The 18,472-nt window shown below is 34.0% G+C and overlaps 1 protein-coding gene across 1 annotated transcript in view; it reads right to left on the reverse strand.

Moving 5' to 3' along the window:
- Positions 1-14,683: 14,683 nt before the first annotated feature.
- The window catches only part of DAW1 (dynein assembly factor with WD repeats 1), a 41,307-nt gene continuing 37,518 nt past the window's right edge, over positions 14,684-18,472 (reverse strand). Inside the window, exons 12-13 of the mRNA XM_051983395.1 lie at positions 17,958-18,120; positions 14,684-15,100 (exon numbers count right to left, since the gene is read on the reverse strand). Coding sequence (XP_051839355.1) covers positions 15,066-15,100; positions 17,958-18,120 — 198 coding nt within the window. The 3' untranslated portion in view covers positions 14,684-15,065. The remainder of the gene's footprint in view (positions 15,101-17,957; positions 18,121-18,472) is intronic.

Here is an 18,472-nt window from a genome sequence, read left to right on the forward strand (position 1 = left end):
ATTTTGATTATATATCCTGTGCATGGGCCTTCATGAGAATAGTTTTAAATGGTGGTCATATACATCATGAGAAAACTGGCTTTTCAAACTTGGAAATAGATTAAGTATTTAAATCTGGTGACCCCCTTATAGGAAAAGAATGGAAATTGTAGCAGAAATTCAGCAAGAGGAAAGTTGTTTTTCTATAGTATAGTTGGGATGTCAGAAGTGCCCAAGCAGCAGTCCATAGAATCCACCAATTTATTCCACATATAGTGTAAGAAGACTCCTTTTTCTGTGATAGAAGAGCTCAGAAACTATCTACAACTGTTGGTCACGGCATCTTTGTAGAGGAAAAAAGCCCCTTTGCATTATCTATGCTAGTGATACCAGAGGAATATTCAAGAGGTGAACTATGAAGACTACAAAAGAGAGAAAACTAACATGAGTCAGTAATAAACCACAGGTTCCTGATTCCTTGGACTACCTTTCGAAGCCATTAGTACATTTTAGTCTTGGATTTATAATGTGGATTCTGTCATATTCCTGTGTCTGAGGAAAGAGATAAAATTTTAATACACTCATTTGGATTTTATCAACTTGAGGATGTTGTAGGCCCCTGCCACCTTTCATTAACTGAAGGTAGAAATAACTGGGAGACATACAAGTACTGATATATCTAGATGCCCTCATAGCCTTTGGAAAACCACTGGAAGAACATGAGGATTGTTTGGTAACAGTGTTGTATCAGTCAGTACAATATTTGTTTTTTTTTTAATATATTTGGATAATTGTATTTCAGTATATTTTCCTTTGTATTTCTATGAATATCATTTTTTGCAATGAAAACCACTATTCTCTGCATAATCCAGGAACTTCACCAGACTGCCAAAGCAGACCGTAACTAACACAAGACCTCCTGATTTAGATGGTGAGGTTCCCCAGATTGATGAGGCTATTTTAAATTATTAAAGGTATCATTCAGTGCAGAGAGGAGACAAGTCATCTTCAGGTGACATTAACATCTGTTCGCACAAAGAAAATATTTCCAAAAGTCTACAGAATTTGTGATATCCTCAGCCTGGGAAAAGGCCAAATTATCCATTTCATTCTAAGTTTGAGGGATTTTGAGCAAACTTTTGACTATTGACAAGTTTGTTGAGTTTTCTACTTGAAGTTTTTGTTTTTTATACCTTACTTTTAAAAAAGCATTTCAGTCCAAAACTGCTGTGCTATTCATTTGTTCATAAGGCAGATTATACAGGAGACTAAAGGTCAAAATGATTCAATGCCTAATAGGGATAAAGTGTGGTACTCAAGTTCATCATGAAAAAAAGGAATAAATCATAAGAAAAAAGTGAAATGAGTGTCTTCATTTCCTAGAGAATACCTCCTGAATTCAGGGGAAAAAATGGAAATTTTAAAAATAACATCGTTTATCACCTAGACTGGGGTCTAGCCTGACTTCAGGCTCAAAACTATCTCTCATTCTAAAATAATTTATTTAAAGGACTGTCTGGCATTGAGGGACCTTCTAGGTCAGAGGTTCAGAGTTCACATTCATTCTAAGGTCCCCCTGTCTGATACACAGCAGAACCAAAGACTTAAGAAGCTACAGAATGATTCTGGACTCTATGTTCTCTATCCTCGGAATATGACCAAGTGTGGGATTTGGTTGAGTAGACATGCCCTAGTGTCAGGAATGGAGTGCAAGTAATAAGGACTGGTAGAAAGAAATTTACCTGGATCTGCAAGTATAATCAAAGGATATTTAAATAGAAAAGAAAGAAGAAAATTCTATACACATAGTGTTTCAAAAGTCTTAGTCTTTTAGGCTATTAAAGTTTATTATTTTAAGTGATATTGATTAAAGCTTAAATTTGCATTAAAACTTTTAAGACAACCTGCATTGACCAATAAACCACAGAGAGTAGTAGGTAGAATATGTTTACAAAATTTGCTGATGACATAAAACTAAAAGGTATAGCTAACATATTGATAGTCAAGATCCGTAAAGGACTCATGATCCAAATTTAGACAAAATGGTTTTTCTCTAATAGAAATAAATGTAAATTTAGCCTTAGATTAAAAAACTCAATTTGATAAATCTGAGATTGGGGATGAATAAAAGATAGCAGTTTGCCTCAAACAGACTTGTTATTTTTAGTGGACTGCAAACTCAAAATGAGTTAGCAATTCAATATGGCAGCCCAAGAGACAAAACATATTATCAAAAGAAGCCATCTTTTTAAAATGCATAATTGTCCAATACAAAGGGAGTAATGGTGTTTCTGTTCTCTGCCTTAGTCAGATCACATGTGAAATATCAGGCTTAACTCTAGGAACTTATTTTAGTATGTGAATGGTTATGTTTGGATCATTGAAAGAACGCAATTGTCAAGAGGGTTAAAAGGCTTTTGGTTCAAGCTATTTGAGGAATAAATTTGAGGGTAATGTGTTATCTAATTATCAGCAGGGCTGTAATTTAGCAAATTGATCATTCTATTTGTTTCAGAATTACAGTTAGTATCTACTGTGTTCCTGAGGCTTTATTTGAACTCAGGTCTTCTTGACTCCAGACCCAATTCTCTAACCATAGCATCATCAAACTCCCCAAGAAAACAGAACTAGTAGTTCTGATATTACAGAGGGGCAGATTTAGGCTTGATGAAATAAGTTCCTAATAATCAGTTCCTCACTAGTGAAATAAGCTACCTCAGTAAGTAGTGAAATCACTATCAAAAGAGAATTTTAAAATACGTGAAGGGCCAGGAGTGTCATTTGATAAGAAAAAAAAATTGGCTTAGTCCTTTGAGATCTTACTAATAATTAAGCAAAAACTGGATAACCACTTATCCACGTCAAGGATATTCTTCTTCAGATATGGAGTAGGACTAGATTATCACTCAGACAGAGTTATAACTAGGAATTTTGTTTGTTTGTAAGGGATGAAAGAGAAATAAAGGAGAGAAAACACTAGAGTATGTTTACTCGTATAGCTTTACAGAGAAAGGAACCATATGACCTGTAGTTACTGTTGGCTATTTTTAGTCTCTGTTGGCAACTTCTAAATTTTATGCCCCTAAATCAAAGCATTAGTCTCTCAATCCTACCTATGAACTCTACTCAGAAGACCCATTTCTGAGATTCTGTGGAACTAGCACATTAAAATCAAGCAACAATGTTTTTTAAATATGTCCCTCCATTGGGAAAACCACTTGTCTCCAAAGTAGAATTCTTGAAAAAATGTCTGTAGTATTTATATATACAGCTATTCACAACTCTTTGACATGTTTTACAACTCAGAGGAAATAGAATCAGTTTGAGTGCCAATCTGATATGAGTTTGGGGTACTTTAGGCCACAAAACTGGAAGAGCTTGACTGGGACTTTAAGAATCAAAGATTCTCCTGGAACACTGCAATCACATCACTATTTCTGAAGCCTTATGGATATTAAATAATGGGAAGCAGTCTGAGGTCTTTTGAATCAAACTGACCTAGGGTGGTTGTAGAGGGAACTCTGAGAAAAGTATACTTGAAGCAAAGATACTTACAGCAGGGGGATAACTCAGTGTGATTAATGAGATGGTTCTCTAGTTCACATCTACTTAGTACTTAGTATGACAATGTAATGCTTCTACAATTGGCACATGCTCAGTATGCTGTAGTGATGTAATTATACTAAGGTATATAAGGGCTGGGAGGACTTGAAATAAGCAGATTTGAGACTCAAGTGAGTGTATGCTGGAGATCAATAATCTCAGACTCCAGACTCCAGAGAGATCCTTGAGAAAGCTAGCCTAGACATTACAGGTAGTGAGAGAAAGAATTATAGGGAAAACATGGCCTTGGTGAATAGTCACTGCAACATTAACAAGATTTGTTGTCTTTGGTGTTTTTCTCTATTTTTTCCCCTTTTATTCTCCCAGCAAATGGGTAGGTGGGAGAAGGTCATCAGGGAAGTTCATGAATGTTTATACTGAAGCTCCAGAATTCATATTCATCATGTACCAGAATTATGCAAGTAAGCAATAGTGAATCCAATCTGCAGCTGCCTCTGACTTTTTCTATCTGAGCTTATTCTCCATTTTCTATCCTTAGAGAAGTGGGTTCAATTGCAGATGAGAAAAACATATTGGAGGAGATTTTAGGAGAGTATCTATTCACACACACATTTTATGGAGGAGAAAATGTAGGCCTAAAAAAAATGAAGCGATTTGCCAAGGTAACACAGTGAGATAAGCAATATAACCAGAGCCGAGTATGTATACCACAGTGGTGTGCTGACAGCAACTCCACAGGCTCCTATTGTTAAATTTTCTGTGTTAGCATTTGTACCTTAGACATCAGCAAAAACTGCACATCAGGGCTTCATTTTTTAATTATCTAAGCTTCAGAAAGTGGATAATATGCAATGCATTCATAATACATATTAAACTTAAAAGTGTGTCAAGAGTATGGTTTTGTTTTTTTTTTCCTGAGAGCCGGTTATTTACCTGCACATTTCCTAGGTATACTTCAGTCTTTGGATGAGTCTGTGATCTTATTGTGTTACTTCCTTCATTAGTATAGATTGTGACCCTTCTTAAGCCTTTAATTCTGTTCATGACTTCATATAAATCCTCTTAAAAAGGTTGACATTTTTGGATAGAGACAGATAGACAGGGTTTCTGAGAAACAGAAACAAAGACAGAGCAGAAAGAGGGATAGAAAGATAGATAGAAACAGAGATAGATATAGATAGATAGATGGCAGGTAGATATAGATAGAAAGATAAAGTTTACATTTTATCCTTGAGGCAAGGGAGTACCTACCAGCCTAAAATGAAATGGTAATGGTGGGGAGGGAGGGGGACATTTCATACCCTATAAAGGAGGAGGGACATGTATAGAAAAGGTTTATCCAGGGTGGAGTAGAAAAGAAAATGTCTTGACAACCACACACATGAAACAACTAGACTCATAAATGAGTCAGTCTCATTTGAGATTTTATCGGAACTTGACATTTTACTTACTAGAAGTCCAATCTAGTTTGTGGAAGAGGAAGGAATTTGTAACCAAAAAAGAACTAGAGATCATTATTGATCATAAATAATTTTGATTATATCAAGTTTAAAAGTTTTTATACAAACAAAACTAATATAGACAAGATTAGAAGGAAAAGAATAAACTGGGAAAATATTTTTACATCCAAAGGATCTGAAAAAGCCCTCATTTCTAATAGAGAGAATTTACTCAAATTTATAGTTCAAACCATTCCTCAATTGATAACTGGTCAAAGGATATGAACAGACAATTTGCAGATGAAGAAATTGAAACAATTTGTAGCCACATGAAAAGGTGCTGCAAATCACTATTGATCAGAGAAATGCAAATTAAGACAACTCTAAGATACCACTACACACACACACCTGTCAGGTTGGCTAAGATGACAGAAAACCATAATGACCAATGTTGGAGGGGATGTGGAAAACTGGGACACTGATACATTGTTGGTGGAATTGTAAATGGATCCAGCCATTCTGGAGAGCAGTTTGGAACTATGCTTAAAAAGTTATCAAACTGTGCATACCCTTTGGTCCAGCAGATGATTTCAAAGAGGCCTGGAGAGACAAGAATTGATGCTAAGTGAAATGAGCAGAACCAGGAGATCATTGTACATGGTAACAACAAAACTTTATGATTATATTTGATCAACATTGAGATGATTCAGACCAGTTCCACTTGTGAAGTGATGAAGAGAACCATCTACACCCAGAAAAAGAACTGTGGGAACAGAGTGTGGAACACAACATAGAATTCTCACTTTCTCTATTGTTATTTGTTTGCATTTTTTCTTTTTCTTTTTCTTCCTTCTTGATCTGATTTTTCTTGAGTAACAAAATAACTGTATAAATATGTATACACACATATTGGATCTAAGATGTATTTCAACATATTTAACATGTATTGTATTGGACTACCTGCCAGATAGGGGAGAGGATGAGGGGAAGAAGGGGAAAATTTGCAACAAAAAAGTTATGCAAGGGTCAATGTTAGAAAAATTACCCATGCATATGCTTTGTAAATAAAAAGATTTAATTAAAAAAAAAAGTCCGGTCTGGGAAATGATTCTCCTGTTTTATTTGACACCAATCAAGTAAAAGAATGACATATCTGTAAAGAAAAGTTCCCTTCTCCTCCATGAGAGGAAAAATAGAGACACTGTACCTTGCTATTAAGTCTATTTTACATCTTAGGCAATTAAATTATCTTCCCCAAAGAGATTTGCAAATGTTCTAAGTAATAAAGTATGAGTATTGTCAATATAATAAAGAATTAATCATCTATGTGAATTTTGTCTGCATATATTCCTACCATGCATAGGAGGGGAAAATTAAACTCTAAGTAAATTGACTGAATCAGCTTGAATGTATGTTATTTTCTTAATTCTCTTGGTACAAGCTAAATATTTGCTTTTAAAACGTAATTACGATTATTGTATATACAGTTTTAAAACATAGCTAACCTAATGCATTTAACATAGTTCAAACTTATTATTCAAGTAGTCAATAAGCACTTATTGTGCATAGACTTGTGTATATACATCTATATTACCAAATACATTTTTTTTAAGTCCCTGATTTGAAGGAACCTATATTCTAATGGGGGAAGTCAACAAATAAACTAAAATTGAAAGGGGGGAGGGGCTGAAGGAAGGAGTTGAGATGTTAGAAGTCTGGCCTGTAGCTTGGTTTGAATTAGACTTGGCTGTCCTGGAAAATCCAGCCTATTCTCATAGTGGAAAACATTTATACAATTTGTAAAAAGACATAAAACTTTTAAAATCCTGTTGTTCATATGGATACCATAAAACTGGGCCTAAGAATTACCAAATGAAAATCTGTCTTAGACACTATCTGTGTAACTCAACATGTCACTTAATTTCCATTTGCCTCAATTTCCTCCACTGTAAAATGGGAATAATAATAGCATCTACCTCCCAGGGTTCTTATGAAGATCAAATGAAATAATATTACTAAAAAGCACCTACCACAATGTCTGTAACATAATAAAACCTGAATACAAGCTTTTTTAAAAAAAGTGTTTACTGTTTATATTTTTATACATTTAGTTTGGTAGTACAAAATACCTCCAAAAAAATTCTCTTCCAATGCAGCATTTCCCATCTGTATGTCAAAATTATTTAAGATTCCTTTAAAGATGTAATAACATCAATAGCTTTCATATCAAGTAAGACACAAAAGAGGCTTAAAAAGCATTTTTGCCTAGCCATCATCCAAAAGTAATGATGTATTCTCTAAATTAGAACATATAGTTAGATAGAGAGGCTGGCTCCAGGGTTCAGTATCCCTCAGCATATATATGTGTGAAAAAAACAAACAAAAATAAAAATAAAAAGTATATGTGTGCTAGAAGCTGGAAAATGAATGGATGCCCATCAATTAGAGAATGGTTGAGTAAATTGTGGTATATGAATGTTATTGTTCTGTAAGAAATGACCAGCGGGATAAATACAGAGAGGACTGGCGAGACTTACATGAATTGATGCTGAGTGAAATGAGCAGAACCAGGAGATCATTATACCTCAACAACAATACTGTTTGAGGATGTATTCTGATGGAAGTGGATCTCTTCGATAAAGAGAGCTAATTCAGTTTCAATTGATCAAGGATGGACAGAAGCAGCTAACCCAAAGAAAGAACACTGGGAAATGAATGTGAACTATTTGCATTTCTGTTTTTCTTCCCGGGTTATTTCTACCTTCTGAATCCAATTCTCCCTGTGCAACAAGAGAACTGTTCGGTTCTGCACACATATATTGTATCCAGGATATACTATAACCTATTTAACATGTAAAGGATTGCTTGCCATCTGGGGGAGGGGATGGAAGGAGGGAGGGGAAAAATCGGAACAGAAATGAATGCAAGGGATAATGCTGTAAAAAATTACCCTGGCATGGGTTCTGTCAATAAAAAGTTATTTTAAAAAAAAGTATATGTGTGTATATATATACTTATACGTATATACATTTAAGTATATGTGTGCACATACAAACGTGTATATGCAAATGTATGTTTGCTATATACCTATATCTTGGGATAAGCAATAAGTTGGGACTTGCACATAGAAGGAGTTTAGTAAATGTTGATTCATTAAACCAATCATATGTAGTTAAATTATTAATACATTATACATGGTGTATGCTGAGAAATAATTTGATAGGTATCAATTCAAATTTCTTGAGTCTTTCAAACCTGAATAAACTCATCAAATGAACTCATTTAGTGGTATTTTTTTTTTACTAATTTTTATAGATTAAGAGGTTTCTTCAAAGTCTCTAATATTTCTTTTTCGAATAATATCTTCTAAAAGCAGGATATGAGAATGGATATTACATACCATCTAATTCAACCTCTAATGAAAGAATCAATTCTTTCTCCAAGACGTCTCATTTGTCATCATCCAACTCCTGCTTGAACAATTATAGTGATGGGAATAAGGAACTCATTACTTTCCCAAGGCAATTCATCCCCTGTGGGATAGTTCTAATTAATTATCAGCAAACTCTGTATGTGAACTACAGTTGCCTTCCCACTGAATTCAAATACCATTTCAGCTGTGTGACCTTGGGCAAGTCACTTAGCCCTAATTCACATACACACACACACACACACACACAAACACACAAACTACAATTGCCCAACATAGTGGTTGAGGCTACCATAGTTACCGAAGAATCACCAGATTCTACTAATGACATCAGAATTTTTGGTCACTCCCACTCTGACCTTAACCATGATGTATGAATTACACCTAAATTACCAAATTAAAAGCATAGACAAAGCAGAGTCCAGGAAGGAAAGGGAGATACCCCTTAGTTACTTTCCCAAAAAGTTGGCTTTCTTATTATTCTGTCTAGTTCAAGGAAAAAACTATAGAGACCAGAGTAATCTATCCTACCCCCCAAGTCCTCTGATCAGGAAATTCTATTAAATTCAGTTTACTTTAACAAAAATACTAAACTAAATGCCCCTAATGAGCCCAGGGCATGGAGGAAACTTAAATATGATATAATTCTCCTTGCCCTTGTGATCTCAAACTTTGACAGAAAAAAATGTAAAAAAGGATAATTAGAAGATATAGTAACACAGATAGGTGACAAAGTATTTAATGAGTGCTGATGGTGGGATCAGGCACATATAATTTAAAAGATAACCCTTTGAATTGATTTATGAAGATTAAGTAGGGAGACTTCTGACAGTATAACAGAAATAAAAAACAACATATGAAAAAAAAAACTAGAAACTTACCAATTAAAAGAATAACAATAATTGAAGAAACAACCAATCCCCACAGGAAACAGACAAATTGACTGAAGAACTGAGTAAAAAAAGAAAAATCACAGGCAAAGAAAATTCCTCCATCCATGCCAGACTAGTCTGGCACCTTCTCTGCAATTCATAGTCTTAGTTTCTTAGAACACTGAAAGGTTAAATAATTTGCATCAAGTCACAGCTAGTACGTCAGAGACAAAACTTGAACTCTGATCCGTCTTTTAAGGTTCTCTTTTGGCCCTACCTACTCACCCTGACATGGAACATTGCATAGAATATCAAACTTTAATGATAGTTGTTTTGCTTTACTGTTTGTTTTCCTTCCTTATATTCCTTTTTATAAGGAACGGATCCCTGGTAAAAGGGAAAGGAATACGTTGGGAAATGTTAGTGATATAAAAAGAAAAGTTATAACTACAAAAAGTATGTCAGTAGTTGTGTATTAGACTCTAAGTGACTATAACTGTGATTATGAATTGTTTTGATTTCTTCATCTGAAAACTGCCTGTTTCTGCTCTTTGGCCACTTATCAATTGTGGAATGACTCAAATTCTTGTAGATTTTACAAGGTTCTTTATACATTTGAGATATGAGACCTTTATCTGAGAAACCATCTATAATTTTCCCCCATTTCCTGCTTTCTTTATGATCTTGGCTACATTTATTTGTAAAATTTTTAAAAATTTAATGTAATCAAAATTATCCATTTTTATACTCTACTCTGTTCCTTTCTTCTTTTTATTCATAAATTGTTCACTTATCCACAAATCTGGTAAGTAGTTTCATTTACAGTCATATGAAAAATGTTCTAAATTATTAATTAGAAAAATGCAAATTAAAACAACCTTGAGATCATCTATCAGGATTGACTAAAATAATTGAAAAGGAAAGCTACAAATGTTGGAGGGGATGTGGAAAAATTGGAACACTAGTTCATTCTTGGACTGATCCAACCATTTTGGAAAGCAATTTGGAATTATACCCAATGAGAGCCTATATACTCTTTGACACAGCAATACTACTGTTATTTGCATCTAATGTTAGATGCATTGGATAGGCTAGTGACATGAAATAAATGGATATCATGGTTATCAATTACTGAGTTGTAAAAATAAGTTCTAAAAGCACAAACAGATCAATCTTTTTCCTTTCTTCACCAACTTGCCTGCTGAATTCTGTCCATACCAATAGATTAAAAATTTCTCTATAGGTTCTCTACATTAATGAGTTATCACATTTATTTCTGGCAAGTCAAGAATTCATTAGTCATTTTATATTAACTAACATTTATACATTTTATACTAACATTTTATTCATTTCCCTCATAAAGAACAGAACTAAAAGTTTTTCTTCATCCTGTTAATCCCAAGTAATGTACCCAGTATTTAAGAGTCTACCATATGCCAGTAGATAAATAGTGCCACCTAGTGAGACAAAGGAACAAAGTAAAAATTACAGGAGCATCTGATTCTTTAAAAATCATTTTCTTTTTTTGATAGAGAATAAGTCGTTTTTTATTCAATGTATTATTTTAAAATCTTGACTCATTTTTATTAGATTAGAATGGGGTTGAAAGGGATAAGAGATTCAGAGATAAAGCTTATTATATTTCAACAGGAAGATGCTGTACAGAATTATCAGTTCCCTCAACTCTTATACTCCAATTCAATCCAAGTAACAGAATGAGAAAAAGTGACCACATATATTTGTTCCATTCAATTTTTATATTTAAAATATTTTAAATTAAAATTTGTATTTAAAAATAAGCATATAATAAATGAACTGTTGGATTTATAATTAGAAATATATAATTAATGGATAAAGATAATATTGAATAATGAAATCTTCCATACACCCAGGTAATACTTGATAACTATCCCCACTTTCTAAAGAGTTACACAAAAGGTTCCCCTTAATTAGGTGTAGTATATTATTTGTCACAATTCTCCATACATAGGTCACCTCGAAATCTGTAGTACTCCAGCATATGAGACATGTCTTCTGCCAAACAACTCCAGATTATAAAAATCTCACTGTTAAAACCTTCTGCTTTCTAATGAATATGAGATGTAATTAATAAGACAGTGACTGATGGTTTTCAACACCTTGCTTAGCATACTGATATCTTTCTCTGACAGATATTCCAAAATAATTTGGAAGAGCTCTAATTGTAATGCTTTAAAATCCCCAAGTGTTGAGAAATTTTGAAAATCTGAGCCAAAGATGTTGCAAGAATTATTGGATCATCAGCTGCTATATTATCTGCATTTCTGATTGAGAATCAGCTTTATTTTCATTCCCTACAAGAAAAATAAGTCATTTTTTAAAATTTTCAATAATACTGATGAAAACTACACAAAGAAAACTTCTCTTTCCAACTCTTCTCCCCATTCCAAATTTGCCTTCTATTCATTTTGTATATATTCTTAATATAGTTATAATAAGGAATTAGCCATTAAACCTGGTCTCTACTTAAGATACATGTGTCACCATAGTTGCAATTTCCCAATGACATGAAATGGAAAAGCACAGGAGACCTGTGGGAAGGTGCAGATGTTCAGCCAGTGGTTCTATCCTACTAACCCTGTGATGAAAAGGTTTTATCTACATGTGGGGGGCATTTGAAAGACTCTAGATCCTTTTTTCTGAGTCCTAACTTTTTCTCAGTGTTCTCAGGGAGAGTCTGTGATTCCGTGCTTTGTTCCATTTGGGTTTCATCTTTGTTCTTTCATTTTATGTGGAGGAGGTGAGATGATTACAGCTTTGTGGATTTGAAGGTTTCGGGATGGTGAGCCACCAGCAGATATAGAAGTATAATCTTTGTTGAGATTTGCAGCCAGCTGGTCCTGTTTTGAGACCCTGTGAAGCTAGGAGTTATAGAGCCAGCTCACTTGTGAGATGAGGATTCATCCAGTAATTATTCTTCATTTGGACATGAACTTGGTGAAATCAACACTATGGAAAAACTATATTAGGTCCCTCCATAGACCAAAACATTATAATAAGGACTATGACACTTCAGCACTAGAGACAAATATTTATACTTCTGTTCTTGCCATACCTGTGAAATATTCTTCAGTATAAGCTAATTGATATTAGATAAATGGAGCTGGCAAGCTAATCACTGGTAGCTAACAGGGCAATAGCACAATAAAAATGGACTCGAGTCAACAGCATTACAGAAAGGGGCAGCCCTAGAAATTAAAGGGGAGAAAACAAAACTGGTCTGGCTCTAGGATGGTAAACAAGGGACCCTTTGCTTATATGTTGTCTCCTTTTGAGGGCAAAAAAAAAAATTCATTTTTGTCTTTGTGCACAGTGTTTGACACAGAAAAGACATTGAATGCTTGTTGATTGTTTATCTTTGCATAGAAATATTAACATAATATTCTTTATTTTTAAGGACGGGAATAAAAATGAGTTTCTAATATATTGAAGGGAGCTTTTCTAATTTATCTCTTTGCCAACCCATCATCAAATTTTGAATTTTAAAAAGGAACTTTAATGTATTTTTTCATTGGTCCTTCTGAGGTAAGAGACCACTGAATGAGTGACACTTTTTTGGTTTAGACATAGTGCTACCTAGAATCCGAGGAGCTAATTAGCCGAATGAGATTGGAGGAACTCCTATACTAAAGAAAAATAACACTAAATTCCACCAGAAGGTGGCACTAAGTTGACAGATTAATAATAGATCAACTTCTGGACTGCTCTTCAAATCTCTGAGATATCCAAGTTTCGGATGCCCAAGTAGACCCAAAAGGACAAGATTTTATCTCAAATGGCTAATATGTTGCATATTAAAGAGATACTTAATATTTAACCGAATTATCATAGCTCCAAGCACATAATAAATGTGAAATGATTCTTGCTAATTGTTTTTCTTCTTCAGCTATTGTTTCTAGGGTCTACATCCTAGAAGTTAGGAACACATTTGGGAAAAATGTAAGGATGAAGGATTATTCCAGCTGACCCAGGCTTGATAGACATGGAAAATTAAATCCTTAATTTATCTCTAATCCCACTATTTACCTTGGGGAAAAAACTTTGGAGCCCCAATCTGAAAAGGGAAAAGGGAATAAAAAGTAAATTGAGACAGGAAACAAATGACCCCATTTAGGGAATATAGGAGGAGTTAGGTGCATCTGAATTCAAAATGAGTCTTGCTCATTCCAGGCCTAATAATCTATCCACAATATACCCTAAAACTAAGAGAATTTTTAAACAAAACAATAGACCCTGGGAAGTTAACTGATAAAAGTGTCAGTAAGGTGTTTCTAGAATAGAGATCATTCCCAGTTTGGGAGCAAGGAAATGGGATTTCATATATAACAAAGAACAATTAGGTCAATTTGAATGGAATATAAAAAGTGTGTGAAAGAGGGATGGGCAGGGTAGGAAGTACAGTGTGATTAGTGTAGAAATGAATGAAAGATGTAAAAAGGAAGCAAAATGATTTTGTTCGAGTTGTTTCTCTTTCAACCAGAAAGTTCCTTTCAAATTTGAGTTCCATTTCCCAGCTGTGAATTGTTAAGAAAATGAAAGAAATTTCCATTTTGATGTTAAATTGCAGTTGTTGTTTTTATCTCTCAATGAGAAATCAGATGATTCTCTAAAATGTCACATATAAAGAAAACCCAGTCTCTTTGAAAATCTGATTTTTCCTGAAAAGGACTGCTCAAAGCACTTTTAAAAATAGAGATTAGATAAAGCATTTGATAAATTTTACTACAAACTAGGCACTGTACTCTGTACTCTGAGGATATATAAACAATAAAACAAGTTGCTTCCACTCTATCAAGAAATGAAGTGGAGTGAGAAATTTTTCTTACTGTATTTACCTAATTTGCTAATTAAAAATTTCCTTGATGAGATATCTCAATGTTCTTATCTTTATCTTTGTGTGTCTTAATGTGGGCTTTATTTTTTTAATGGCACAGAAATTGCTAGCTAGCTGCTGTGGAACACAATACAAATGATTTTATTAGGACTCTACTTTGTATTTTAACAGAACTCATCTGATGGCTCTTTATATTCTCAAGCTTATATCTCTGGATAACTGACTTTAACATCTAGCTTTTAATGTCATATATCTCAAATTTTGTTCACTATGTCTATACAGAGAAACCTTCCTATATTTTTTACCAACACACTGTCAATAAAGAATATGATTACTTAATAATGAAGGATATTCTAAGTTTACATTTATATGATCCTAAAAAGAAATCTAAAGGCTGGAAATCCCTGCTCTCTGTAGTCTGACAATCCTATTATTATTTGCAGGATCCCTGACTCTTAACTGCAAATAAAATTCCCTACTTTCAAAGCAATGCCTTTCCCCAATAAATATTATGGAAATACACATATAATGTTTTCTTTAAAAATTTTATTAAACAAAGCGTTACAATGGTCCTTGAAAACAGAATCTTAGAGGGACTCAGCTACTTGTTTTCATTGAACAGTAACATGATATTATTCATAACTTTTTTTAAAAAAAAAGAAGAAAAAGAAAGAAATAACCCATGTCAAAACATCCCGTTAGTCTGTTGTTTTCAGTAATTCCCATCCAATAATATACACACAGCCAAACCTACTTATTCAGTCTTTTTAGTCATACCTGTCAAGCTAAATACAATACATGTAAGTAGCCTGCTTTGGAGAAATACTGAAAAGAGAAAGTAAATGATGCATCAGAAAACCTTGCTTGCATTTTGAAAAGCTTGTGTTCTTGAATACAGATTTCACAAGTCAGCGCCATATCCTACAGGTATTGTCCTTGCTACCTGTAATACAAATGACATTATTGTTATTTATTGTTACTTTTAATAAGTTTATGTTCTTGTTATCTTTTACAATTTAGACTTTTCTTATCTATGATGAATTATTGAATATTACTAAACACCACCACCAGGGTATAGCTAGATGGCACAGTGGAATAGAGCTCCTAGACTGGAGTCAGGAAGGCTCATCTTCCTGAGTTCAAATCCAATTTCACACACTTACTAGCTATCTGACCCTGGGCAAGTTATTTAACCCTGTTTGCCTCTGTTTCTTCATCTGTAAATGAGCTGAAGAAGGAAATATCAAATTAGTCTGGTATCTTTCTATTCCCCGCCCCCCAAAAAAGAAACCCCAATGGAGTCACAAAGACTCAGACACAACTTAAAACAACTGAATAATTACTAAATGAGCCAAAGCTTCAAGATCTAAATATTAATTCCCTGAGAATGTCAGGAATTGGTGATGTATTATTAAATATTTTGCATAATTTTAATGAACAAAACCAAAACCATGGGGTCAGTTTCTCTATGGACCAGGTAGGTAAGTAGCATAATGGATTGAGAGCTGGGTCTGGAGTCAGGAAGATCTGAGTTCAAATCCAGCCTCAGACACTTACTAGCTGTATTAATTTTAAATCACTTAATCCATTTACTTCAGTTTCTTCATCTGTAAAGTGTCCATAGCACCTAACGCTCTAAATTGTTGGGAGGATTAAAGGAGATTCTAAATACAATGTACTTAGCACAGTGCCTGGCACATAGTGTTATAGAAATGTTAGCTATTATCATTATTAGTCCATGCTAAACATTGATTGAATTTTAAATTCAATCAGTGCTCTCACAAACTTCATGGAGTTAATCAGTATAACCTTGTGTTTTCCTATAACCCTCTTAGAGATGATTAATTTCCAAAGACAGAAATCATTCTCTTCCACATGTTCTTGATCTTACCTACTTGTGAATTAGTTTTACTGTGGCCTCTCCTAAGCCTTTCTTTTCCACCAGAGAAGGTCCAAGACACCTAGTATACTCTTATCTTTCTACCCAAACAACGAAAACTATCTTTAGGGTAGGAGCAGAAAACTTTATCTCATTAAAATGAAATGACCATGTCACCTTCCCAAAGGCTAATTATTAGTTGGTAGCAATAGTAGATCAAAACCTTTATACTCAAGTATAAAGAAAAGGACTTCAGTGGTCAAGACTTCTTTTCTGCTTAGCTCCATAGACAAGGATCTTTTTCTGTAAAGCACATCTTTGGTTTAAATGTACAAAAACCCTCAATTCAAAGACAATGTCAGTCACTAATAATTTTCAAAACCTGATAAAATAAAGAATGATCCCTAATATCCCATAGCTAAGTAAGTTGACAGATCAATAGTGTAGGGACTAAGGAGATTAAATCCCATTTCAAAGAAATTCATCTGTGGTTATATCTATACCAACTCTTGCTCTGAATGAATTCGGTACTTTAAAATGTATTAAAATTTTTTGGTTTTTTAAAATCAAAATAATAGGTGGCAGCTACAATGAGTAGAGCACTGGCCCTGGAGTCAGAAGGACTCAAATTCAAATTTAGCCCTCAGACACTAATCACTTCCTAGCTATGTGTCCCTGCCTCAAAATAATAAAAAAAAAAAAAAGAAAGAAAGAAAACTTTGAATTGCTCACATTTTAACTAATTTAATAATGATTAGTGAATGTGCCACCAGCCATGGAAAATAAGGAAGAGCTTCATTCAGGTCCCAGTTTTGACATATGGCCCCAGACAATTCTCTAAGACTAAAAGTTTCAGAGAAAGTGCTGATGTACATTGGGAGAAGTTCTGTATTGGGAGCTCCCTACTCCATGGAAACCAGTTGGTTAGTAAAAATTAGGGAAAAAAAACAATTAGGGAGCAGCTAGTTGGTGCAGTGGATAGAGCATCAGCCCTGAAGTCAGGAAGACCTGAGTTTGAATGTGACCTCAAACACAACACTTCCTACCTATGTGACACTGGTCAAGTCACTTAACCCCAAATACCTCAGCCAAAAAAAAATTTAGGAATCATGAAGCAAAGCCTGGCCTTTACTCACCACACACATCCCGCCAGAGCAGACAGTGCGGAAATATCCGAACTCCCATTTGTCCTAACATTACTTTTCTTCATAAATACTGATCCTTTCTAGGTCTTCTTCCCTTACTCTCCAGATAAACTAATTCACATTCATTATTACATGACTAATTGGAGGAGCCAAGAACCTGGATTTAGAAAGCCTGGTTTGAAGGTCTGGGCAAGTCAGAAAAGTGTTTTAGCTTCATTTTCCTCATTTATAAAATGTGATATTGACTGCAAGGTTGTTTGGCACCTGCCCCCAAAGTATACAAGGATAGACTATCTGCTTGTTCTATCTGTGAGGCTGGATGCTAACACAGGTACCATTATTACTACTTCAGAGAACAAATAATCCTGTTTGATTAATGGAATTTTGAGAAAGATTAATGAAATTTTAGAAAGATCGATGAAAGATCAATGAAATTAATGAAAAATGAAATTTAAGTATCTGGTAAAAGTTAGGATAACCAACTTTTTTATGTCAGGGAAATTTGTCTTGTAAAAGTTTATATAACACAACATCATTCAATGTCAGGAGCCAGTCGTGAAGTTTTTTTTCTAGATCAGCACTTTAGCAACTAGATTATGCTGTTATTAAAATTGACTAATAGAATTAAAATGCCATATCATAAAGATATGGGAAAGGCATTTTAGCTAGTTCTTCTTGGAAATAAGCCATATATTTCAAGTCAAGCACACTATAATCCTGATTGATAATGAAAACTTATTTTAAAATTAAATCAATGATTTGTATTCTTAATTTACCTGTAATGATTATATTTCCTTTATAGTTGAAAGCACAAGAGAAGATTTCATCTGTGTGGCCTTCTAGAATCTGAAGGCACTGTCCTGTGTGAGAGTCCCATATTCTAGCTGTTTTATCAGAGCTGCCTGTCAGAAGACGATTTCCTTGAGGATTGAAGGAAATCTGAAAAAGAAAAAGAAAAAAAATTATATTTTTCAAATATAATATTGCTAATGGAAAAGAATACAATATTCCTAATAACAACATTCTAAGATGGAGAGTGGAGGATGGAGGGTGTAGAGTTCTAGAATCCATGTAATGTTTTCAAATGTCTTTCTAAGATGTATTTTGATAACCTAAATATGGTCAAATGCAAGGCTACAATGAACAATGAAAATAATTGTATATGTAGTTTTGAGCTCTATAAAACATTTCCCATATTTTTCCTATGTTTTCTTTTAATGTAGAATATTATAGACAACATTATACTATATAGCTATATGGTGATTTCAATCAAGGTGACCTTGCCCAACCT

Source organism: Antechinus flavipes, chromosome 3, assembly GCF_016432865.1.
Source record: "Antechinus flavipes isolate AdamAnt ecotype Samford, QLD, Australia chromosome 3, AdamAnt_v2, whole genome shotgun sequence".
NCBI lineage: Eukaryota > Metazoa > Chordata > Mammalia > Dasyuromorphia > Dasyuridae > Antechinus > Antechinus flavipes.